Below are 27,416 nucleotides of genomic sequence, written 5' to 3' on the forward strand. Positions count from 1 at the left end.
TGTCGTTTGGACCTCTGTAGCTAAAGTTATAGCCGTTTGAGTTCGAAGAGGTCAGGCTGGACAGCTTAGCAGTTTCTCCAACTTCTTGTATTCCTTCCACTTTTGCATGCTTCCTTTCCATCCTCTGAGCCATTCCTGCACTGTAATCTCTGAAAACACTTAACACATATATCAAGGCATCTAATGGTAATAAGAGAGGATTAATAATAAGCAAATATAAGATCAAAGAAGCATGTTTTCAATCATAGCACAAAACCAGGAAGGAAAATGTAAAACATGCAAATAGTATGAATAAGTGGGTAAAGAGTTGATAAAAACCACTCAATTGAGTACAAGATAAACCATAAAATAGTGGTTTATCACACATCCTTGTTCATTTTACGAATTTCTTCGTGGTTCCTTGTAAGTTCATCTACCTCTACGTTTGTAGGCTTAGACTTCTTCAAGCCTTGTGTTGATTTTCCACCCTGCACTCCATTCTTGACTTTCTCAACAGTAGGCATAGTCAATAGCTCTTTTATCTTTTTATTTTCTAGCTGTTGCGGTGGAATGTTTGGCTGTACTTCCAAGGTGGTAGGCGTGGAGTTAGTCCTTTTGCTAATAGAGTCGAATGTGCTTTGCAGATGACTAAAATCCAGCTTCTTTGACGTGGATTTCTTCTGTCCTTTGGTTGCACGCATCTCCAATTGACTTTCTGGTTCATCCACCCTTCGCTCAGATTTCTCCTTGTCATTAGCAGCTGTAGCTTCCATTTCATATTTCTTGCGTTCAGTTACAATCCTTTGTCTCTTAACCTCGAATTGTCTAAGCAAATTCTTACTTGATGTAGCTTTAAGATCAATAAATTCCTTATTCCTACACAAATAAATTAGTTAAGTAGAGTCAATATACCCATCAAAATCAATATAAGAAAAATGTAAGAGACTGACAAATTAACAAAAAAATAAGCATTACTTACAAATAAAAATGTGAAGAAGAAAACTTAAGTATACATATGTACATATTAAGCAATAAATTGCTTAGGATGACCAATCAGAATCAGAATCTCCAATGAAGTCTGCCTCATATTCTTGGGTAGAAGTCACTTGGGGAACCGTTTCAATAACCGTGGGTCGTAAATCAGTCCTCTCCAGAATAAGTTCACCATCATCAGCTGGTATGGCAGGGCTCGTTATACGCTCGTGTTGTTCACTATAGTGTGTTTGACGGGCCTTAGGCTCAGATTCGTCGCTTGTTTTAAATAATCTCTTGGGACAGTTTCCATAACATAATGTTTGTTATGTTCATATGGATCTTGCACATAAAAACATTGATGTGCTTGAGATGCTAGTATAAAAGGTTCATCCTGGAAGCATTTCTTATGGAAGTGAATAAATGTAAGACCATACTTATCTCTCCCAGCATCGTACCACTCACACCGAAATAAGACAACCTTAAAACGCCCAAAATAAGCTAACTCTACTATCTCAAATGACATGCCATAATAAGCTACATTATCTTGGATTGGAGTTTGATCTTTAGCACTTGCAAAGCTTGAAGTTAAAGCAGTTAATGTGACACCACTGTTTTGTGTTTTTCTCCTTGCCTCACATTCCACCGTGCGAAACCTGTATCCATTAATTACATATCCAGAAAATCTTCTTGCAACAGAGCTTGGACCTCGAGATAATTCTTTTAGCCAGAAAGGCACATTTGGATCCCTCGCACGAGTTTCAAACCACTGCGCGAACGTTTTGTTGTGAACTTTTGCTTTTCTCCATTTCGTTCCCCGCTGATTGTTAACCTCTTCCTCATGCTCTCTATAATTAATAATATTTAGGTTTAATCTAAAAAATATGGGTGAACTTGATCGGAGTAAAAAAAAGTTTAATTAAGTTACCTAACATAATCTGCCACTTCTTCACAATTGTTTAATACATACACATGGGCTTGAGCAATTGATTTGTCATCTAGATTAATTGGTTCTCCATTTTCCACACCTAACGAATGACCTTTTTTAGAAAATAACTTTGATGGCACAACTTCGTCTTCGTTAGGATCATCATCATTCCGAGGCCGCTTATTAAGTCTTGTTTGCACACCTCCATGCAAGTATCTTGAGCAGAAAGTTAAGCACTCCTCGGCCAGATATGCCTCAGCAATAGAACCTTCGGGCCGACTTCTGTTGCGAACATATGACTTTAATGTACACATGTACCTTTCCGGAGGATACATCCAACGAAAGTGCACCGGACCTCCCAATCTCACCTCATTTGCTAAATGAATGGGAAGATGAACCATTATGTCAAAAAAACTAGGGAAAAGATCCTCTCAAGCTGGCATAATATTTCCACAATCTCTAACTCCAGTAAATCTATCTCTTCCAGTGTGATGAACTTTTTGCACAAGCGACGAAAAAAGGAACTTAGTCGAATCAACGGAATGGCCACATGATCAGAAAGGATGCTTTTAATCGGTATTGGTAGTAAATAGTGAAGCATAAAGTGAGCATCGTGGGTCTTATACCCAGAAACTTTTCTTTCTCCTAGATGTACATAGTGTGATATATTCGAAGCACTGCCATCGGGTAGCTTTGTTGTCTTCAAAACACCACAAAAAATTGACTTCTCTGCAGCAGTCATAGAAAAGCATGCCTTTGCCAACATTGTTCTTTTGCCATTATTCACCTCCTTTGGTTGAAGATTTTTCCAGATACCCAAATCTTTTAAGTTATATCGAGCATTCAAATGGTCCTTTGTCTTGACTGGGATATCCAAGAGAGTTCCAATTACATTGTCAAGTATATTCTTCTCTATGTGCATGACATCTAAGTTGTGACACAGTGGGTTCTTGTGCCAGTAAGGCAATTCAAAGAAAATTGATCTTTTTTTCCAATTCCATGGGAAACTATTTGATGTACTTTGCTTCTTTCCAAAGACATTCTCAGCATTTTGTAGCATCTCAAAAATTTCGGGTCCTTCTATAACAGGTGGAGGGGGTCTTAAGTCCTGCTTCCCATTAAAAGACCTTGTATTGGTTCTCCATGGATGATCCATGGGTAAAAAGACACGATGGTCCATATAAACTGTCTTCCAACTGTGTTTTAGTTGTAAGCTACTGGTATTTTTGTTGCAACAAAGGCAAGCCAACTTTCCCTTTGTACTCCACCCAGACAACATAGCATAAGCAGAAAAATCGTTGATTGTCCACAAAAGAGCTGCCCGCATTTGAAAGGTCTCATTTTTTGACGCATCATAGGTTTCGACCCCTTTTTCCCACAACAACTTCAAGTCTTCTATCAATGGTTGTAGATACACATCAATGTCTTTACCAGGTGATTGTGGCCCAGGAATAAGCAAAGAAAGCATACAATATTCGGGTTTCATGCACATCCACGAAGGCAAGTTGTATACCATCAGCATCACGGGCCACGTGCTCCATGAAATGTTCATGCTACGAAATGGGTTGAACCCATCACTTGACAAGCCTAGTCTAATATTGCGAGATTCTTTTGCAAATTCTTCATCCATTTCATCAAGATTCTTCCATGCCAAGCCATCAGCAGGATGCTTTAACGTCCCATCTTTTACGCGCTCCTCATAATGCCACCTCAGACTAGCTGCCGTCTTTGAGCACATAAATAATCTCTGAAGTCTTGAAATTATAAGAAAGTATCTCAGAGTCTTTGCAGGAATAGGACGACCTTTCTTGTCAGGTTGGTTCTCGCTATTATCACTAGAATTTTTAGTATATCGAGAAGTTCCACACACACGACATTGTTTTTTATCCTTTAGTTCTTTTCTATACAGGAGGCAATCATTAGGACAAGCATCAATTTTTTTATAATCCAGACCTAAATCTCTTATCATAGACTTTGTCTTATGGAAAGATGAAGGTATGTTAATGTCAGGCATTGCCTCTTTCAATAGCTTAAGAAGTGAAGTAAAGGAGGTATTGCTCCAACCGTGCAAACACTTTAACAAGTACAGACGGATGGTAAAAGATAATGTAGAAAATTTCTTGCAACCCGGGTATAACTCTTGACTTGCCCCATCTATTAAATTGTAAAATTTTTTAGCCTCTTCATTTTGACCTATAGTAACACCCTTAGCATGAGATACATCTCCAAATGCATCATTAAGCAGTCCTTCGATGTCATCATGTGCACCTTCTTCATCATCCGTGTCATCGTCAACCGCCATCCGGATTGCCCATTCGCCATGATTAATCCATGTTCTATATCCCTTAACAAATCCGTCGGCTACTAAATGGTCGAATACCACATCTCTTCTATACCAATTAATGTTACAACACCTCTTACAAGGACATTGAATTTGTCGTCCGTCCGGTTCTCCCTCAGAGTATGCAAAGTCTAAAAAACTAATAACACCATTGATATACTCTTCGCTATACCTCGGTAGATCCATCCAATCCTTTGGCATATCACAAAACCTAATCGATAATTATTAAATTTTTTAGGCGGAAAATTTATAAGGGGTCGCAAAGTGAAGATTAGAAGAATAGAGGAGGCAGGGTGTTATTCGCTACAAAGGGAATGGGCAATGAAAAGGACATTCAAAGCCTTGTAATTAGGTTGGGAAATAGTTCCTAGTCTTACAAGTAATTCTCTAGAAACCCATTGAGGTAAAACAAATAAAGAGAAACATAGAATTTATAGCACACATATAATAAGTTAAATTGCAACTTCAAAACTAACAAATCAAAAGAATTAAAGTATGCATTATACCTTGCCATGACACGATCAACGTTTTGACAAAATCTTCTTGGAAGACCTTAACCAAAAACTTTTGCCTTCAACCTTAACCACGAATAACTGTAACAATTACAGACAAAAAAAATTGTAATTGCCATATCCAACAATTTAACCACGAAATTAGCACAATCATCATTTAGCAAGAATTAAGTTGATATAATCAAACAGATTTGGGACCCAGCAGCAGCAGCAGCAATTAAATCATTCAACAGATAACGGCAAAACAACAAAATTTTAAGTGTATAAATATGGCTATTAATTAAAATTTCATTTAAAGAGAGGAAGTGTCAAGTCAAAGAGTGATCCAGCTGACCCAAGAAAGGAAATGAGCTCAGATTCAATGTAAGGTCCATGCTGATGCACGTGTGGATAAAGATCGCACGAGGCAAAACCTGCATAGCAGTTATATTGGCCGGCTAGCCAAGATTCGCGGAATGGAGCTTGGCTGACAACATAGGATCCAAGAACTAGTTAGTTGGTTAGTATAAATAGGACTCGGTCTCCTCCCACATTCTCGGATTTATGTTTTTGTTTCTATCCTTCTTTTGTTTTTCATTTCAATCTACATATTTAGTATGCTTTTTTTTAAAAAAAAAAAAAGAATAGTTTAACAGGATTACGATTTTCTTCTAAGGATTTATGGTGATCATTGCCAAGTTGCTGAGTACCCCTCTTGGCATTAATCATATAGTAAAGGTAATCATGAAGAGTGAGTTTTTTTTGAAATTTAATCAATTCAATTTTAACCAAACAATAGTTATGCACATATATCATCAACCAACCCAGCAAAAAGCAGAATAAAATTGCCACCCTATTTCCACAAAAGTGTAACATACTGTGGTTTGATCCGTGGATTAATAACTTTTTCAAAATAGTAAACACCTACACCAATTTCGTTCCATTGATGTAGAAAACCTTTACCCCATTAGCCAACAATGTTCCTTTAAGTTATAGTTTAGCAAATTTCCCTCCAATTATTAATAATAAGCTATGGGTTTGAAAAAAGCTGAAATGTAGGAATAGACCAGCATTTCAAGAATCATTAGAGCTAACTCAACTCAATGGAGGAAATTAATTAGCCACTTACAACATTCTTACATTGTGCTCCACATGAGGTTTATATTGAACTATCACAATAAAGTTCATGTCTTAACAATTTTTTCAAACCTAGCACAAACCCTCATGCCAATAACTCACAGAACAAACAGAGTTCAGCAAATAAATAAATAAATAACAAATAAAAAAATCAAACACAAATAATTTTAAACCACAGGTTCTAGCAGAAAGCCAATTACCGCACTAACAGTTTAAAAGAAAAAAAAAGTATCAAAGAGAAACATTTAATCAAGTACAAAAACTTTCAAAACAAAAAGCGTTTCAATATTACACACATAATACATTAAATCATTCACCTATTCAAGAAATCAACTTCAGTCTCAGAAAAGAATTACCATAAGAATCAGCAACTGAGGGAAAAATTGTAGTTTTAGTCAAAAGGGGTATAAGTAACTATAATGTCCCCATTTTTATAGATGAATACCTAGATTTCTACAATGGAGATGTCAAACAATCAGATTTCTACAACTGAAGCATCCTAAACCCAATTCATACCTGAAGTAGAAGATCTTGTGCTTGAAAAAGATAAAGAAGTTGCATAAGACAAATTAAACTCTCTTTAGGGTTATTGCTGAGAAGCACCTGAGATAATATTTATTCTGATGAGGACACCATAAAACTAGCAAGGAATCAGAAATTTCCTTAACAAAGTCCACAAACTCTTTGTATCACTTCTGTACAAAACAGGAATTGTTATTATTAATATTATTAATTTCTTATACTATGTTCTGTATTAATTATTAATTTAAAAAAGCTTTTAAATATATTAGTATATCAATATTTTAATAAATTTTAATTATTAATGTTAATTATATATATTATAGCTTAAATAACATAGTCTTTTTATATTTATATTGCCTTTGTTGAAGGCTCACCTGATATGGCTACATAAACAGGATTGTATATGATTGGTTTTCATGTTAATCAGATTTCTTTCTTTCAATTCAATTTACAATTCATCTCACCTTTCTTCTTCCTCTTCTACTTCTTCTCTACTCCTTGTCTTCTTTTTATTCTTTACATTCTTCACACCATTTCTGTTTCTGGCTAACCAAGAAACTATTCAAACTGCAAGAACTCTATTAGAAATAGGAAGCTGAAAAGAGGAAGCTGAAAACAGAGAAACAGAAGCCAACTTATTTATTGAGAAATCACAAAAACAAAAGCTTATTAACGCTACATTTGGATTCAGTCTCAGAAACAAAGATATAGAGAAAATAGACAAGCTGTATATTAAATCACAGTTCACAAACCCTAAAATACCACACATCTTCATCAACAACAGCATGCATGTTATCAAATTACAGTTCACAAACCCATATTTCAGAGATTAAAAGCCCCAAATTAAAACTCCTAAAATAGGAACCCTAAGCCACTGATCAATTTCAGAAGCGAATAGAAATCAATACATACCTATTCGATGATGTGAGCACAGCGAAGACGATGATGAGAAGCACGGAGATGACGATGGTGAGAGCGACGCAACGACGATGGTGAGGGCGGCACAGCGACGATCAGTGCAAGCGATGGCAAAGAGGAGTGATGACGGTCAATGTGGAGAGTAGTGCAGGTGAGTCGTGAGTGGGAGGCGACGACTCTCAATGGCGAGAGTGAGAGGGTTTCCGCTTGCAGTGAGAGGGTCAATGGCGAGAGTGAGAGGGTCAATGGCGAGACCGAGAGTGAGAGGGTCAATGGCGAGAGTGAAGAGAGTGAGTGGGGGGCAACGATGGTGAGCTATCGAGGGTGACTGAGCTATCGAGGGTTTACGAGGATGAAGGTGACTGAACTATCGAAGGTGACTGAGACTCAAGAAGTTTGCTAAGTTTTACTAAGTGTTAAGGTCATCACTCATCAGTTTGCTTTCAGGAAAAACAAGGAAAAAAATTACTAAGTGTTAAGTTTTTGGCTCTAGAGACATTAGGCATCACTTTTAAAATGCACCCAAAACTTAACAAATAGGCTATCCTTTAAAAGCGTCTCCTTTGATATGAAAAGTGAACCTATAGATATCAACTTACGGCTACGCTTTATAAGTGATATCTTTAATACCTAAGGCTACGCTTTTTAAATGATGCCGCATTTGTGTATCCTTTTCTCTTATAAAAAGGCAACACGGAGAAAAGCGTAGCCTATTCTATGAATAGGCTACGCTTTTCAAATGTAGCCTAAAAAAAGTGTGGCTGAATGGGTATTTTTCTTGTAGTGCATTCTGTGGTTGAGCTTCCTCTTCTTCAACTATGTCTTGTACATCCTCTTCCTCTTCAGCATCTTCCACTTCCACCATATCCTCTGCTGGCACGTGTTCTAGTGGGCTTGGCTCCTCATGGTTCCTCTCCTGTAATGTGGTTTCGAACCTCAAAGTAATGGCATTGATGTCACCTTTGGGATTAGGCAGTGGTTGAGAAGGAATTCCACTGGAGCTTGAAGGTTGATGTGTGGAATTAAGTAATGAATCCATCTGGGAGACGAGAGCTTGTAAAGTGGCAGTCAAGCCATTCAGACTAGAGTTCAGCTGTGCCTGCATATCCTGTTGTCCTTGTGCAAGAGAACGGAGCATCTCATCATTTGATGAAGAATTAGAATAAGTGACCTGAGAAACTTGTTGTTGGTTGTGCTGGGTTCCTTGTGATTGTCTTAGGTGAGGTGCTCTGTAAGGTTGGTTCTGATTCTGCTGTCTGTTGCTGTTATTGTTATTCCACATCTGGTTTCCATTATTGTCTCTGCCTCCTCTGTTATAGTTATCCCTCCAGCCATAGTTAGAATTATCTTTCTAACCTTGATTGGAGTTGTCCTGCCATCCATGGTTATAGTTGCCACCTTGTTGATTGTATCCTTGATTCGGGCGGTCATAGAAGTTGTGAGTGGCTACCACAGTGTTGTCTTCCTATTGGAGCTGCAGACATTCATCAGTATAATGACTATAACCAGCACAGATCCTGCATACTCTTTGTGGGACCAACTGTTGGCTTTGCTGTGGTGGGAGAGGCTGAGCTTGTTATGCTTATTATTGATTCAACTGCATTTATTTCAGTAAGTTGGTCATTTCACATATACTCTGTGTGAGAGCAGTAGTTTCAATGCTAGAAGAAATCTCTGCAACAGTGACGAACGGGATTTTTGCCAGTAAAGAATGTCATAAAAACAGTCGCGTTGTAGATATAGTCTCTAAACCGACAGAAATCCCTTTCGTGCAAACGTTTTGGTTGTCACAAGTAACAAACCCCTTAAAATTGAAAACCGAGTATTTAAACCTCGGGTCGTCTTCTCAAGGAACTGCAGGGAAGTATGTTCTTATTATTGGCTATGAAGATTGCAAATTGGGGTTTCAAGAATGAGGAACAAGTAATTTAATGGTGAGTAAATTAAATGGCAATTAAAAGGAATAAATAACTGTAAAGAAAACTTTTGGCAAGGTACGAGAAATTGGAAGTCCAAATTAGTTATCCTTATCAATAGTAATGAAAGTTGAATCTTAATTCCTCTTAGTTAACCTTTGCTAAAGCAAGGGAAGGTCAATGGAAAAATTGGTTTGATCTTCGAATCCTATTTATTTCCTAAGAAAAGATTGGGATTATTGAAGTTCAATTCAATTGGCAAGATAACAATTATCAATTATGCCGTTGAATTGGATAACTCCTGATTTACTAATTTCTTAACCAAAACCAAAAGGGGAAAAGTAAATCTACTGGAATAAAGATGTCTTCAGAGTAAAAGCAATAATAGCATAAATGAGAGAAAGCAATATTAAACTGGAATACCTCAAACAACATTAATTCAAATAATCCGGAATATAGAAGAATTCATAAATCAAATTGCAAAAGTAAATAATCAACTAAAGTAAAGGAACATTAAACCTGGATCGAGAGTTACTCCTAAAACTACGAGAAGTCCTAAATCCTAATCCTAAGAGAGAGAGAGGAGAGAACCTCTCTCAAAACTAGATCTAAAACATGAGAAGTGGAAATTGGCGAGCTCTCTCTGAATGGATGCATTCCCTCACTTCATAACCTCTGGTCTATGCCTTCTGGACTTGGATTTGGGCCAAAAAGGGCTTCAGAATTTGCTATGAGCGTTTTCTGCAATTCCTGGTGCGTGGCCTCTGTCACGCGTCCGCGTGGGTCACGCGGTCACGTCATTCGGAGCTTTTCCTTGCCACGCGGTCGCGTCAGTCATGCGGCCGCGTCATATGCGTTCTGCTTAAGGCGCGCGGTCGCGTCAGTCATGCGACCGCGTTGCTGCTGATTCGCGCTTGGCACGCGATCGCGTTGTCCATGCGATCGCGTGGATACCAGTTTCTTCAAGGACTCCATTTTGCACTTCCCTTCCATTTTTGTATGTTTCCTTTCCATCCTTTAAGTCATTCCTGCCTTAGAAGATCTGAAACTACTCAACACACTAATCACGACATCAAATGGAATTAAAGGTGATTAAAATAGTTAATTTAAAATCATAGGAAACATGTTTTTCACATACATCACATAATAAGGAAGGGAAAGTAAAACCATGCAATTAACATGAACAAGTGGGTGAAGGATTGAATAAATCACTCAAACTAAGCACAAAATATATCATAAAATATGGGTTTATCAACCTCCCCACACTTAAACAACAGCATGTCCTCATGCTAAATCCAAGGTAATAAGTAAGGTTAAAGTGATGGAATGTCATGCAATGCAATCTAATCTAAATGCAACTATCTAAATGAATGATGCATCATGCAATTCTAATTTATTCACTCATATATAAAGCTTACAGGTAGTTAAATTAATTCACATTCTCAAGGAGTCATATATGTATATATAGCCAAGGTTTAGATAATCAATAAGCATTTTTACAATTGAGATGGGAGAAAAAGCATTTTGTGAACTTGCAAGACAATTAGATAATTCAAACAGAGATAAATGTTTAATGAGCTATTGAACCATCATTGGATTTGTGTTTACTCTCTAGTCACTCAGTGTTTATTGGGTTAATCACTCTATTCCTCTTTTTATTCTTCCTTTCTATAACTTTGTTCTTCATCTAACCAATCAACAATTATAGAATACAGTCATACCAAAAATCATGAGGTCTTTAATTAAGGTTGTAATGGGGCCAAGGTAAAGGTAAGGATATATGTATAAGGCTAAGTGAGCTAATAAGCGAATCCTTAATTAGACTAAGATCTCACCTAACATATATACCTAGTAAAACAAAACTTCTTTACCTATTTTCCCATTATTTTTCCCACTTTTGGATGTTACATGCTCATGTTTCAATTTTTATTTTTATCCCATGTGCATTGCTTTCATTTTTGCATTTGGGGAATTCTTTTTGTATCCCCTTATTAAATACAGAAAAATGACTTTTTTTTAATGCACATGGTAATTTAATCACTTTGATTTCTCATGAGCATGCTTCCCAAAAATTTCTTAGTTTGAGTTATTTTATTCTTTTCAACTCTTCTACCTTTTGTTTTTATCATCCATGTTCCCAATAGGTTTCCCGTATTTAAACTATTCATATTTTTTCTATCTTAAGCTAACCAAGGATTCAACTTGGGATTTTATTTTGTTTTCCTGCTTAAGGCTAGTAGTGTGGCTAATAGAATAAAAAAGGGATTTAAAGGCTAAAGGGGGCTAACAAGGGTGATGTGAAGGTAGGTTATTTTGGGATAAGTGAGCTAAAATCAAATGATGGCCTCAATCATTCTTTTGGTATGTATCTGTATTCTATATTCTATATTCTATAATTGGACATATAGATTAAAACAAAGTAAAGAATACCAGAATATAAAAGAAGGGCGGAACACACAGGAATAAAAATTATGGTTTAAATGTAACCATACAATTAAGCTCAAAACTCACAGGCTATGTGTTCTCTAGCTCAAAAATCATTTATCACTTATGTATGTCATGCAGGTTTAGTTAAAAATTCTCATTATTCTCAATGTAAAAATTATATTGAATGGCTTTTAAGTTCTAGTGTTTCTCCTTGATGAAGTGTTGTTAACTTAACTACATGATGTAATGCTATATATACAAGGTTTATGGATTTAAATCTGTTATGTTCAAGTTCCTAGCTTACTTTTTTTTTATATTTTCAATTTAAACTAAGCTATCTTATGATAAAAAGGGTAAACTATACTAAATAATCCACTAATAAGTTAGAATTGCAAACTAAACTAAATAACTAAGATATGAACTAAAGTGCAAGATGCAGAAATAGAGTAAAAATACATAAAAGCAATGTATAAGTACTCAGAAAATAAAAATAAAAATAAAGAGAAAAATACAAAAAAATATCCAAAATAAAAGAAAAAGAGTTTGTAGTGGTTCACCAAGATAATACGCCGGAGATGGCGACCTCCCCACACTTAAAATGAAGCATCGTCCCTGATGCTCACTCAAGCAGGGTGTGAAGGGGTGTCATCACTGGGAGGGATGGTAGCTGGTGTCTCTGTGGTGGCTGGCTGAATGTCCGGCTACTGGAGAGGAGGGACTGTCTGAATGGGGATCTCAGGATCTACAGCCTGGATCTGCTGGGGTGCTGCCCGCTGGGTGTCTGCCTGCTCCGCCTCTCCCTAGGGATGGGTCTCTGCCTCGGGCGCATCCGCCTCCTCCTCAGATGCCTCAGAAGGTGTGTCAGGCTCGTAGGGGATGTCACCGGATCGTATCATCAGCTTCAGGTGCTCGTAGCGTCACTTGTTGCGACGCTCCATCTGGTCAAGTCGTCGAAACAAGTGGTGCACCAGATGATAGACAGGCTCTGTGGCAGGTGGAGGTGCAGTGGTGGTGGCAGGGGTGGATGGTGCAGCAGTGGAGGAAGAGGGACCGGCAGATGGTGTAGCCGTATCATCAGCAGTAGCAGTCAGGAATGGGGGTCTGTAGCCCAAGGCCAGGAAGTTCCTGCTGTGCGGGATAAGCTTCTTGCAGTCTGTAGCAGGTGGCCTCTCATCAACATCCTCCCATGGCACGTCAGCTCGACGGCCCAGCTGTGTAACCAGATAGGAAAAGGGGAGAGTGCCACGGACGTGGACCCTGGCCATGTAGTGCCGGATAAAGCGTGGTAGGTACAGGTCCTTGCCCTCCATCACACACCAAAGGAGGGTGATCATAGCGACTGGTATCTCAGTCTCATTAGTGCTCGACATAATGTAGTTGCTGAATATTTGATGCCATAGCCGAGCCTCATCGTTCAGGTAAATCCGCTTGATCCCTTTCGACATGGTGGTGTTCTGACCCATGACCCAAGGAACTGACGGGTCAAGGGCAATCCGGGCCTTGACTGCATCCCAGTCAAATCGCATATAGCGCATATCCTCTTCAGCTTTCTGATAGCCATCTGTCTGATAAGTCTTAGGCAGAAGCTTTAGAACCTCTTCTATTGCCTCCTCAGTAACCAGAATTTGCTTCCCTCTGAGGTTCACTGCATCTAGGGAAGTTTTGAAGTAGTTGCAGTAGAATTCCCTAACCCAAGATGCATTAACCTCAGTCAGAGGTCTCTCCAGAAAGAACCAGCCTCGTTGTTTGATCTGATCAGAGGTGTATTGCTGGAGTTCTTCTGGGATCTTCAAAGTCTGCCCAGGTATAGGTTCCTGGAGTTTGCAAACACCGGATACTTCAGCTCACAGTATCGGTTTACAAACTTTACTGGGTCAGTGGCGGGAAGTAGCTGGTCGGCCTTATCCTGCGGGGTAAAGGCTTTCTCCCGCAAGGAGGTGAGGTCGATGATAGACACGGAGGCTTCGCCTCTTTTCCTTTTGCCAGTAGTGGCCTTGCCTTTGCCCCTTCTCTGGGAATCTGACATCCTGAAAAACAGAAAACCAGGATATAATAAAAATAGGAAAGCAAATTGGCAAATAATCAAAGAAAACACAAAGTGGCAAAGGAGCAATAGGATAATGAATATGAGTTAAGTAAAATGTGCATTTAGGATTGTATGTGAGTGAAAAGTCTGAAAAGAGAAATCACAATCCAAAATGTAATTGTATGCAAGTTAAATGGAAAAATTAACATCATGCCTTGGTTAGAATGTTAAAAGAAAGTGAAAGAAAAGCAATAAAAGAAGTTTTGAAAAGGTTAGGTTGGTTAGAGTTAAAATTAGTGAGTTAGTGAAAATTGGGTTAAAGTAAGAGGCATAAGAAAAATAGTCTAAGTAATAAGTAATCACAGGTAGAAGCTATAGGTAACTCATATTCAAACAAGTAAAATATTTTGATGATGATTCAAATAGAGATAAAGAAGGCAAAAATAGGAATCAAACATCAAAAGTACAATTTATGAACCAGGAGATCAAAGAAAATAAGAATGCATGCCTAAGCATTCATGAATTGGTTTGGTGAAATTATAGGAAAGCATAGTTGAAAATGCCAAAACCAAGACATGAACAGAAATATTTCACAGAAATTTGGGCAGCATTCCGGCTAAAATAGGACTTTCCCAAAAAATAAACAGCAAACAAGCAGTTCATATGAATCCAAATTAAAGCTTGCAATTACATATACGGAATATAAACATGAAAGTTCAATGTAAAGAGCAGCAAATGCAGGAAAGTATAGCATATGAACAAGATCACAGCAGCAACAGATTTGCAAATTTGATAAAAACAGAAACAAGAACAGTGCAAATAAACAGACCTAAATCCACTAACCACATCCTAGGCTACCTAACAACCTAAAATCCACTACAACATGCATATCTAACTATCCTAACATGAACAAAAATGGAAAAATAAGAATAAACTATGAATGGATAAAAGAGATTGCGCGTTGCGGAACCTGGAAGGCGAAAGAAGGAGGTTGGGGTACAGAGGTGGCTGGGGTGGTAGCGGTGACGTTCGGCACAGTGGTTGGCAGCGGTGGGCACGGCGGTTGCTGCTGTTAGGGGGTAGGGGCTTTGGGAAGGGTAATGGGAGAAATAGGGGAGAGGGTTGGGGGTTGCGGGTGGTGGTGGAAGCGGCGGGTGCGGTTGGCGGCGGTGGGTGGTGGTTCGCGGAGGGTAGTGGCGGAGATGGGGGGAAGGGAGAAAGAAAGAAGAAGAAAGAAGGGGAGGGAGGAAGGGGGGTAGGTGGCGGCGGTGTCTGGGTGGTGGCGCGGTGGTGGCTGGGTGGTGGTGGTTGAGGGTTGGGGAAGAAGAGAGGGAGAAGAGGAATTGGGGGGAGGGGGCTGCGCGAATGTAGGGTTTCGCCTGACTGGGGGGGTTATTGGTGCACGAAATTGTGATCTCTGGTAATGGCTCCAAAAACTTGGTGCTCTAATGTCAATTCATAATTTGTCACAACTTCGATACAACTAACCAGCAAGTGCACTGGGTCGTCCAAGTAATAAACCTTACGTGAGTAAGGGTCGATCCCACGGAGATTGTTGGTATGAAGCAAGCTATGGTCACCTTGTAAATCTCAGTCAGGCGGATATAAAATAATTATGGAGTTTTCGAAAATAATATAGTAAAATGAGGATAGAAATACTTATGTAAATCATTGGTGAGAATTTCAGATAGGCGCATAGAGATGCTTTCATTCCTCTGAACCTCTGCTTTCCTGCTGTCTTCATCCAATCAGTCTTACTCCTTTCTATGGCTGGCTTTTTGTAAGGATGTCACCGGTGCCAATGGCTACTTTCAATCCTCTCGGGAAAATGGTCCAAATGCTCTGTCACAGCACGGCTAATCGTCTGGAGGCATCACCCTTGTCGATGGTTGCATCCTATTCCTCTCTGTGAAAATGGTCCGATGCGCTGTCACTGCATGGCTAATCATCTTTGAGGTTCTCGATCATACTGGAATAGAATTTACTATCCTTTTGCATCTGTAACTACGCCCAGCACTCGCGAGTTTGAAGTTCGTCACAGTCATTCAATCCCAGAGTCCTACTCGGAATACCACGGACATGGTTTAGACTTTCTAGACTCTCATGAGTGCCGCCATCAATCTAGCTTACACCACGAAGATTCTGATTAAGAGATCTAAGAGATACTCATTCAATCGAAGGTAGAACGGAAGTGGTTGTCAGGCATAAAGAAGTAAGTGATTGATGCATAAATCCACTTCCGGGGCCTACTTGGTGTGTGCTTGGGCTGATCTTGAAGTGTACACGTGGAGAGATCATTCTTGGAGTTGAACGCCAGCTTTTGTGCCATTTTGGGCGTTGAACTCCACTTTGCAACTTGTTTCTGGCGCTGGACGCCAGAATTCGGCAGAGAGCTGGCGTTGAACGCCAGTTTGCGTCATCTAAACTTGAGGAAAGTATAGACTGTTATATATTGCTAGAAAGCCCTGGATGTGTACTTTCCAACGCAATTAGAACCGCGCCATTTTGAGTTCTGTAGCTCCAGAAAATCCATTTTGAGTGCAGGGAGGTCAGAATCCAACAGCATCAGCATTCCTTCTTCAACCTCTGAATCTGATTTTTGCTCAAGTCCCTCAATTTCAGCCAGAAAATACCTGAAATCACAGAAAAACACACAAACTCATAGTAAAGTCCAGAAATGTGAATTTAACATAAAAACTAATGAAAACATCCCTAAAAGTAGCCAGATTCTACTAAAAACATACTAAAAACAATGCCAAAAAACGTATAAATTATCCGCTCATCACAACACCAAACTTAAATTGTTGCTTGTCCCAAAGCAACTGAAAATCAAGTAAGATAAAAAGAAGAGAATTTACTATAAATTTCAAACTATCAATGAAACATAGCTCCAATTAAATGAGCAGGACTTGTAGATTTTTGCCTCTTGAATAGTTTTGGCATCTCACTTTAACCTTTGAGGTTCAGAATGATTGGCATCTATAGGAACTCAGAGTTCAGATAGTGTTATTGATTCTCCTAGTTTAGTATGATGATTCTTGAACACAGCTATTTTATGAGTCTTGGCCGTGGCCCTAAGCACTTTGTTTTCCAGTATTACCACCGGATACATAAATGCCACAGACACATAATTGGGTGAACCTTTTCAGATTGTGACTCAGCTTTGCTAAAGTCCCCAATTAGAGGTGTCCAGGGTTCTTAAGCACACTCTTTTTTTTTGCTTTGGACCTTGACTTTAACCGCTCAGTCTCAAGTTTTCACTTGACACCTTCACGCCACAAGCACATGGTTAGGGACAGCTTGGTTTAGCCGCTTAGGCCAGGATTTTATTCCTTTAGGCCCTCCTATCCACTGATGCTCAAAGCCTTGGGATCCTTTTTATTTACCCTTGCCTTTTGGTTTTAAGGGTTATTGGCTTTTTGCTCTTGCCTCTTGGTTTTAAGAGCTTTGGCTTTTTCTGCTTGCTTTTTATTTCCTTTCTTTTTTTTTTGCTATTTTTTTCGCCTATTTTTTCTGCAAGCTTTGTTCTTTGCTGCTTTTTCTTGCTTCAAGAATCATTTTTATGATTTTTCAGATTATAAAATAACATGTCTCCTTGTCATCATTCTTTCAAGAGCCAACATATTTAACATTCTTAAACAACAACTTCAAAACATATGTGCACTATTCAAACATTCATTCAAAAAACAAAAAGTATTGTCACCACATCAATATAATTAAACTAAGTTCAAGGATAAATTCGAAACTCATGTACTTCTTGTTCTTTTGAATTAAAACATTTTTCATTTAAGAGAGGTGATGGATTCATAGGACATTCATAACTTTAAGACAAAGTTACTAACTACTAATGATCGTGTAATGAAGACACAAACATAGATAAGCACTTTAACATAGAGAAAACGAAAACAGAGAATGTAAGAACAAGGAATGAGTCCACCTTAGTGATGGTGGCATTTCCTTCTTGAGGAACCAATGATGTCCTTGAGCTCTTCTATGTCTCTTCCTTGTCTTTGTTGCTCCTCCCTCATTTCTTTTTTATCTTCTCTGATTTCATGAAGGATGATGGAGTGCTCTTGATGTTCCACCCTTAGTTGTCCCATGTTGGAACTTAATTCTCCTAGGGAGGTGTTGATTTGCTCCCAATAGTTTTGTGGAGGAAAATGCATTTGAGGCATCTCCGGGATCTCATGGTGATGAGATTCATGCGCCTCTTGAGCTCCATGAATGGGCTCTCTTGCTTGCTCCATCTTTTTCTTAGTGATGGGCTTCTCTTCCTCAATGTGAATGTCTCCTTCTATGAAAGCTCCAGCTGAGTAACATAGATGGCAAATAAGATGAGAAAAAGCTAGGCTTGCCCTAGGGGAGGGCTTTTCGGCTATTTTGTAGAGTTCAAGGGAGATGACTTCATGAACTTCTACTTCCTCTCCAATCATGATGCTATGAATCATGATGGCCTGATCCACAGTAACTTCAGATCGGTTGCTAGTGGGGATGATGGAGCGTTGGATGAACTCCAACCATCCTCTAGCTACAGGCTTGAGGTCCAGTCTTCTTAATTGAACCGGCTTGCCTTTGGAGTCAATCTTCCATTGAGCTTCTTCCACACATATGTCCATGAGGACTTGGTCCAACCTTTGATTAAAGTTGGCCATTCTAGTGTAGGGGCGTGCATCTCCTTGCATTATAGGCAAGTTAAACGCCAACCTCACATTTTTCGGACTAAAATCTAAGTATTCCCCCGGACCATGGTGAGATAATTCTTTGGGTTCGGGTTCTTACTTTGATCATGGTTCCTAGTGATCCATGCATTGGCATAGAACTCTTGAACCATTAGGATGCCGACTTGTTGGATGGGGTTTGTTAGAACTTCCCAACCTCTTCTTTGGATTTCATGTCGGATCTCCGGATACTCATTTCTTTTGAGCTTGAAAGGGACCTCGGGGATCACCTTCTTCTTGGCCACAACATCATAGAAGTGGTCTTGATGAGCTTTGGAGATGAATCTTTCCATCTCCCATGACTCGGAGGTGGAAGCTTTTGTCTTCCCTTTCCCTTTTCTAGAGGATTCTCCGGTCTTAGGTGCCATCAATGGTAATGAAAAAATAAAAAGCTTATGCTTTTACCACACCAAACATAGAATTTTGCTCGCCCTCGAGCAAGAGAAGAAAGAATAGATGAAGAAGAAGAAGAAATGGAGGCGAGGGAGAAGGGGTTGTGTTTCGGCCAAGAAGAGAAGAGAGGGTTGTGTTGTGTGAAAATGAAGAAGAATGGAGGACTTTATATAGTGGGGGGAGAGGGTGTTAGGTTCGGCCATTTAGGGTGGGTTGGGTGGGAAATTGATTTTAAATTTTGAAGGTAGGTGGAGTTTATGAGGTAGGTTTATGGGGAAGAGTGGATGGATGTGAGTGGTGAAGTGGTGATAGGGAAGAGAGATTGAGGTGATTGGTGAAGGGTTTTGGGGAAGAATGTTTATGGGATTGTGTGAAAGAGGGGTGAGAGAAAGTGAGTGAAGGTAGGTGGGAATCCTGTGGAGTCCACAGATCTTGAGGTGATCCTGTGGGGTCCACAGATCCTGAGGTGTTCAAGGATTTACACCCTTGCACCAAATTAGGTATGCAAAATGCCCTTGCACACAATTCTGGGCGTTCAGTGCCAGATTGGTGCTTGTTCTGGGCGTTCAGCGCCAGCTCTTCTTCAGGGTGCATTTCTGGCGTTCAGCACCAGAACCATGCTCTATTCTAGCGTTGAACGCCCAAAACATGCTTCTTACTGGCGTTTAAACGCCAGTAAGGTCTTCTTCCAGGGTGTGATTTTTCTTCTGCTGTTTTTGATTCCGTGTTTAATTTTTATATTTATTTTGTGACTCCACATGATCATGAACCTATAAAGAAATATAACTAAGAAAAATATAGTTAGATAAATAAAAATTAGGTTGCCTCCTAACAAGCGCTTCTATAATGTCAATAGCTTGACAGTGGGCTCTCATGGAGCCTCACAGATGTTCAGAGCATTGTTGAGACTCTCCAACACCAAACTTAGAGTTTGGATATGGGAGTTCAACACCAAACTTAGAGTTTGACTATGGGGGCTCTGGTTGACTCTGTTTTGAGATAAGCTTTTTATGCTTCCTCTCCATGTTTACAGAAGGATGACCTTGAGTTGTAAACACAAGGGAGTCCCCATTCAATTGAAGGACTAATTTACCTCTGTCAACATCAATCACAGCTCTTGTTGTGGCTAGGAAGGGTCTTCCAAGGATGATGAATTCATCCTCATCTTTCCCAGTATCTAGGACTATGAAATCAGTAGGGATGTAAAGGCCTTCAACCTTTACTAACACGTCCTCTACTTGTCCATAAGCCTGTTTTCTTGAATTGTCTGCCATCTCTAATGAGATTTTAGCAGCTTGCACCCCAAAGATTCCCAGTTTCTCTATTACAGAAAGGGGCATGAGGTTTATTCCTGAACCAAGGTCACACGGAACCTTAAAGATCATGGTGCCTATGGTACAAGGTATTAAGAACTTTCCAGGATCCTGTTTCTTCTGAGGCAATGTCAGTTGATCCAGATCACTTGGTTCATTGGTGAACAAGGGAGGTTCATCTTCCCAAGTCTCAATACCAAATAATTTGGCATTCAGTTTCATGATTGCACCAAGGTACTTGGTAACTTGCTCTTCAGTAACATCCTCATTCTCTTCAGAAGAAGAATAGTCATCAGAGCTCATGAAGGGCATAAGGAGGTTTAATGGAATCTCTATGGTCTCTAGATGAGTCTCAAATTCCTTTGGTTCCTCAGAGGGGAGCTCTTTATTGATCACTGGACGTCCCAGGAGGTCTTCCTCCTTGGATTCACGTCCTCTCCCTCCCTTACTGGTTCGGCCATGGCAATTAATTCAATGGCCTTGCACTCTCCTTTTGGATTTTCTTCTGTATTGCTTGGGAGAGTACTAGGAGGGATTTCAGTGATCCTTTTACTCAGCTGGCCCACTTGTGCTTCCAAATTTCTAATGGAAGACCTTGTTTCATTCATGAAACTTACAGTGGCCTTGGACAGATCAGAGACTAAGTTTGCTAAATTAGAGGTATTTTGTTCAGAGTTCTCTGTCTGTTACTGAGCGGATTATGGAAAAGGTTTACTATTGGTAAACCTGTATCTTCCACCATTATTAAAGCCTTGTTGAGGATTTTGTTGATCCTTCCATGAGAGATTTGGATGATTTCTCCATGATGGATTATAGGTGTTTCCATAAGGTTCACCTAAGTAATTCACCTCTGCTATTGCAGAGTTCTCAGGATCATAAGCTTCTTCTTCAGAAGATTCCTCTTGAGTACTATTGGATGCAGCTTGCATTCCATTCAGACTCTGAGAAATCATATTGACTTGCTGAGTCAATATTTTGTTCTGAGCCAATATGGCATTTAGAGTACCAATTTCAAGAACTCCCTTCTTCATAGGCGTCCCATTACTCACAGGATTCCTCTCAGAAGTGTACATGAACTGGTTATTAGCAACCATATCAATGAGTTCTTGAGCTTCTGCAGGCGTTTTCTTTAGGTGAATGGATCCACCTGCAGAAGTATCCAATGACATCTTTGATAGCTCAGATAAACCATCATAGAATATATCCAGGATGGTCCATTCTGAAAGCATGTGAGAAGGACACTTTTTGGTCAGTTGCTTGTATCTCTCCCAAGCTTCATAGAGGGATTCACCTTCCTTCTGTCTGAAGGTTCGAACATCCACTCTAAGCTTGCTCAGCTTTTGAGGAGGAAAGAACTTGGCTAAGAAAGCTGTGACCAGCTTGTCCCAAGAGTTCAGACTATCTCTGGGTTGAGAATCCAACCACACTCTAGCTCTGTCTCTTACAGCAAAAGGGAAAGGCATGAGCCTGTAGACTTCAGGATCTACTCCATTAGTCTTAACAGTATCACATATCTGTAAGAATTCAGTTAAGAACTGAAAAGGATCTTCAAATGGAAGTCCATGAAACTTGCAGTTCTGCTGCATCAGAGAAACTAATTGAGGTTTCAGCTCAAAGTTGTTTGCTCCAATGGCAGGAATGGAGATGCTTCTTCCATGTAAATTGGAATTAGGTGCAGTAAAGTCACCAAGCATTCTCCTTGCATTATTGTTGTTGGGTTCGGCTGCCATCTCCTTTACTTGTTCGAAATTTTCAATAAGGTTGTCTCTGGATTGTTGTAATTTAGCTTCTCTTAGTTTCCTCTTCAGATTCCTTTCAGGTTTTGGATCAGCTTCAACAAGAATGCCTTTTTCCTTGTTCCTGCTCATAAGAAAGAGAAGAGAACAAGAAAAGAAGAGGAATCCTCTATGTCACAGTAAAGAGGTTCCTTATTTTTAGTAGAAGAAGAAAAGGAATAGGGGTGAAGAAGAATGAAGAATCCAAACACAAAGGTAAGGATAGGAGCAGTGATGTGAGATGAGGGAGGAAAAATTTCGAAAATAATTTTTGAAAAAGAGTTAGTGATTTTCGAAAATAGTTTTTGAAAAAGGTTAGTAATTTTCGAAAATTAAAATCAAAAATGAAAATAATTAGTTAATCAAAAAGAATTTTTGAAAAAGAGGGAAGATATTTTCAAAAATTAGAGAGTGAGAGAGTTAGTTAGGTAGTTTTTAAAAAAGATAAGAAACAAACAAAAAGTTAGTTAGTTAGTTGAAACAAATTTGAAAATTAATTTTGAAGGGAGCTGTATCACTTATTTTGTTGGACGGGAAGAATTAACGACATATATCTTGGCCGGAAACGAAAGAGTGGTGTGATCTATTTATTTTCCTTTGTTCGGTACACGACAAAAGGGGGCGCTCTCAAGGCGATTGCAGAAATGAACCAGTGGAGATTACGGGGAAAGGTAATTACCGTCGGGGAAGCTAAGTATCGAAGATAGTTTCAGATGGGTGGCACAGTGCGGAAGGAAATAACAAGTCCCAATGGCGGTGAAGCAGTGGATTCTTATCAGGGGAATGGGGTGGCTACGGCCAAAGCTATGAAGGAACAGCCAGTGCGAGACCATAAGAATGCCACAGAGGGGAATGGACCTGTGAAAAGAATTGATGTGCCGGTAGTCGAAGCAAATATGGAATGGTTGGCGAGGAGTTTAGTGGGGCACACGTTACACCCAGTGGACCTCAGATCAGTGAAGACGGTGGTGTCTAAAAATCTGCCCAACATTGTGGATGTTAGGGAGATCGGGCCGTGCAAAGTGCTGGTAATATTTGATACTGTGCAGCATGCGGAGGGAGTGTTTTACATTCAAGATGGATAATTTGTTGCAAGTATTCCATAGGATCTCGTGTTGGGAGGAATCGGAACGGTGTATTACTCGACGAGCGTGGCTGGAGTGCTACGGAATTCCTTTACATGCATGGGCGCCGGAAACGTTCAAGAGAATAGGAGGGCAGTGGGGCAACGTGGTCCAGTGTGATGTAATGACGGGGGAAGGAGCATCGTTTGAAGCAGGGAGGATTCAAGTTGAGACGGGGGTATTCGATGTAATCCGAGAATGGATGCAAATTGTTGTTGGGAAGACGGTGTTTGAGATCTTTGTGAAGGAGGTAGAACCACAGGAGGGCGGTGCGGTCAGCATGGGGAGAAGCAGAAGTGTCTATGCGAAGAATGAAGTTTCTGGCACCGCTGGCACGGCCATGAAGAAGGGGGAGGGTAGTTGGGACCCGGCGGCGGAACTGGTTACTGGTAGGCCTACGGAGGCTGAGCACGGTGAGGACAGAATAGTAATCTCTGATGTGTTATTGAATGATGTGGACGTTGCCTTTTTGAAATTCAAAAAGGATACGGTTGTACCGGATTCAGCTAGTACCAAGGACAGTGAAGTAGCGGGTTTGAAGGGATGTGAGATAGTTCATGAGGGGGAGTCGGAGAATACAGTCACGCAAGTATGGGGAGGGGTGGGAGGAGTTCATGCAAAGTGGGCTGCCCATCCGGATTGGGACCAAGCTGGGACACGGTTGGAGTATTGTAATAGTATGGGCTCGCATTCAATTGGCCCAACACCAACTAAGAACGGAGGGGGGAGGCTGACCGTAAGGGACATGAGTATTGAGAAGGAGCCTGTTGTTGGGCTGGGCCAGGATGGCCTCCTAACTGAAACGGCGTATGGTTTTCTTTCCATTGGAGGCCAAGACGGGTCGGGCGGCCTGAGGATCCGGAGGGATCCACGGGAGCTGTTTGAAGCGGCGCCGATGGAAGGTTTGCGAGGGCTGGGGTGCTCACCAGCGGAGAAGGATCCTGAGGCGAGAGGGTTGCCGCTTAAACTCGGGGATCCGTCGGTGGATAAGAACCCGGAACTAGAGGAGATGGTGGGGGGCGGAGGACCGATCGATGGGGTGGGAGTTGAGCTTGATGGGGGAAGGGTTGCGCAGGAGGGGACGGGAATCAGGGCGGCAGTCCACCGGCAGGAGCAAGGGGCGCAGGATGGGATAAGTGAGGCCGGCTTGCACGATGAGGGATCCCAAGCGGGATTGAGCTGCCTAATGGGGAAGGATGGTACCTCGGGAGCACAGGGAAACGCAGTGAGGGACGTCCCGGAGGTGGCTGCCTGTGGCAATGCCCGGGGGCAGGAGCAGGGGCTAGGCTGGGCACAGTTAGCCATTTAGAAGGCGAGGGGACACAGGAAGAGCAGCGCCAGGAGAATCAAGCAACCTGGGCATTGGCTGTGGAATCAGGAGCGGTTTTATGCGATGAGGAAGAAGATATTATGGCGATTTTGCAAGCACAAAATGAAGAAATAGCAGCTAAGAGAAAACTAGCGAAGCAAAAGGAAAAGGCGAGAAGGAGTCGACCAAAAAATAAAAATAAGGTGAGCAAATCTTTATTTAAATGATTGTGAGCTGTTGGAATATTAGGGGGTGGAGGGGGGACGGTAAATTAAGCATGCTGAAATCTTTGAAAAATAAATATAATTTGAACATGTTGGGATTGCTTGAAACAAAAAAAGAAGTGATTACTAAATATGAGGTCGCAAGGCTTTGGGGATCTAGTACTGCTGGTTGGGAGTTTGTGGAATCTGCAAGAATGGCGGGGGGGTCTGCTATTAATTTGGGATGAAGGAGTGTTTCAAGTAGATCAAAGGTATAAAGGTGAGAGGTGGCTGTGTGTTGAAGGCGTTTTAACAAAGACCAACTTCCGATGTGCTTTCTGTTTGGTGTACGGGGCGCATGGGAGGGAGGCAAAGAGGGGGGTGTGGGAGGAACTGAGCTATGTGGCGGGGTTGTGTCAGATTCCTTTCTGTTTTCTCGGAGACTTTAATGAAATTTTACAAGTAGAGGATCGTAAAGGAGCTACTAGCTTGATGGCGTCATCGGAGGAATTTAAGGAATGGGTGCGAGACATGCAGTTGATAGATTTGCCTCTTACTGATAGGAAGTATACATGGTTTAGGGGGCGTTCCTGTAGTCGGATTGATAGGGTGATGGTTAATGTTGAATGGACTGAGGTGTTTCCGGATATTAGGATTAAGGGTGGCCCAAGGGGGTTGTCTGATCACTGCCCAGTGATCATGGAACTAACAAGAGTAACGGGGCCCCCTAGACCATTCAGAAGTTTAGATGCTTGGTTTACGCATGAGGGATTTCTGAGAATGGTGAAGGATGAGTGGCGAAGCCTCGGAGAAACGCAGTTCCCGTGCAAGCTGATGGCTCTAGCAATACAACTACGGCAATGGCACAAGGATAACTTCCGGGACATGGATAAGAGACTCATGAGGTTTGAGGAGGAGCTCACCAAGCTGGACAATTCAGTCAGTGATGGAGTTTATGATGGTACAACGGAGGCTAGAAGGAAGGCGCTTGTGAGCTTTTGTTCAAAATGGTATATTAGAAAGGAAATGCACTGGAAACAGATGTCTCGGTCTAAGCATGCTGCAAACATGGATAGGAATACCAGATACTTTCATAACATTGCTTCGGCCAGAAGACGGAATAACAGGATTGATGCTCTGATGTTACATGGAAGACTTGTGCGGAATCAAGCGAGAATAAAAGGTGCGATTAGAGGGTTCTACAAGGATTTATATCGACAGGAATATGTTCCGAGGATTGGAATCAGAGATGGGTTAGTAAAGTGTATCCATAGGGATGAGGCTGAAGCTTTAGAAGTGATGCCGACGGATGAGGAAATTAAGGAGGCTGTGTGGGACTGCGAATCTTCCAAGGCCCCAGGGAGTGATGGGTTTAACATGAACTTCATAAAGAAATGCTGGGATGACATTGGGCCGGAATTCACTGCTGCGGTAATGGGGTTCTTTCAAAGTGCGAAATTGCCAAAGGATGTCAATGTAACGTGGGTGACACTAGCTCCAAAGTTTGAAGGTGCAAAGGAGGTGAAGGATTTTAGGCCGATTAGTATGGTGGGGTGTGTGTACAAAGTGATTTCGAAAGTGTTGGTGCACAGGATGCGATCTGTGATGTCGGGACTGGTTGGAGAGACTCAGACTGCATTTGTAAAGGGAAGAAAAATTCATGATGGTGCACTCATAGCCTGTGAGACGGTTCATTGGCTGAAGACTCGGAAAAAGTCAGCAGTCATTATCAAACTGGATTTTCAGAAGGCCTATGACAGAGTGAGATGGGATTTTGTTGACATTGTGCTACAGAAAATGGGCTTCGGCCAAAAATGGAGGAGCTGGGTGAAGGAGTGTGTTACTACGGCCACCATGGCAGTCTTGGTAAACGGGACACCTTCCAAGCCATTCAAGATGGAGAGGGGACTAAGACAAGGGGACCCACTTTCTCCATTGCTATTCGTATTAGTTGTAGATGTGTTGCATAGGATGTTGGGGGAGGCTATGAGGAATGGCCGCATTGCTCCACTGCTGGTAGGGGGAGATCTTATTGAACTGTCACACCTACAATTTGCAGATGACACTATTTTATTCTGCCCGCCGGAGACTGAAACAATTGTAAACTATAAGAGACTGTTACGGTGCTTTGAGTTGGTGTCTGAGCTGAGCATTAACTTTGATAAATCGAATCTGATATCGGTGAACTGTGAGCAAGGATGGATTGATCAGGCATGTGGACTGCTGGGATGCCAACAAGCTTCTCTACCGGTTAGATACTTGGGAGTTTCTCTAGGTGCGAATCCGCGCTTGGTGAAGACTTGGAAACCAATCATTGATAAGGTGGAACAGAAGCTGAGTTTGTGGAAAGCCAAGGTTTTGAATAAATCAGGTAAGCTGGTCCTTATCAAATCGGTGCTGAATAGTCTCCCCATCTACTACCTTAGTCTATACAAGATGCCGAAGGCGGTAGCGGACAAGCTGATTGCTTTACAACGGAACTTTATGTGGTGCAGGGAGAACGGGAACTATGGTATACCTATGGTAAAGTGGGAGATAGTTCAGGCTCCAAAAAAGGTTGGGGGATTGGGGGTTGGTGATGCAGTGCTGAGAAACACAGCGCTTCTGTTTAAGTGGTGGTGGAGGTTTTCAAAGGAGGATTGCCCGCTGTGGAAGAAGATTGTGTGTTCGTGTAATAAGTTGAACCCGGATGTCATGTTAGCAACTCAGCCTTTACCAGTAAAGGGTGGCCCTTGGAAGGACATATGTCAGCTGAATATAAAAGAACCGCGGATTCGTGATAAAGTGGTAAGTGGACTGGCAATGGAAGTAGGCAATGGTATGCAGACTCGATTTTGGGAAGATAACTGGGTTCAAGGTGGTACTCTGAAAGGAAGTCATCCGAGACTCTACTCTATTTCCAGTCAGCAAGGACTTGTCATCGG

The 27,416-nt window shown here is 41.0% G+C and overlaps 1 protein-coding gene and 1 non-coding gene across 2 annotated transcripts; one reads left to right on the top strand and one right to left on the bottom strand.

Moving 5' to 3' along the window:
• Positions 1-2,279: 2,279 nt before the first annotated feature.
• Positions 2,280-4,421, bottom strand: LOC112785844 (uncharacterized). Its single transcript, XM_025829267.1, has one exon. The coding sequence runs from the start codon at positions 4,419-4,421 to the stop codon at positions 2,280-2,282; it is 2,142 nt and encodes a 713-aa protein (XP_025685052.1).
• Positions 4,422-21,304: 16,883 nt separating this feature from the next.
• Positions 21,305-21,412, top strand: LOC112788496 (small nucleolar RNA R71). Its single transcript, XR_003195857.1, has one exon. It is a non-coding gene; the product is annotated as a small nucleolar RNA R71 (small nucleolar RNA).
• Positions 21,413-27,416: the final 6,004 nt, after the last annotated feature.

Source organism: Arachis hypogaea, chromosome 20, assembly GCF_003086295.3.
Source record: "Arachis hypogaea cultivar Tifrunner chromosome 20, arahy.Tifrunner.gnm2.J5K5, whole genome shotgun sequence".
Lineage (NCBI taxonomy): Eukaryota > Viridiplantae > Streptophyta > Magnoliopsida > Fabales > Fabaceae > Arachis > Arachis hypogaea.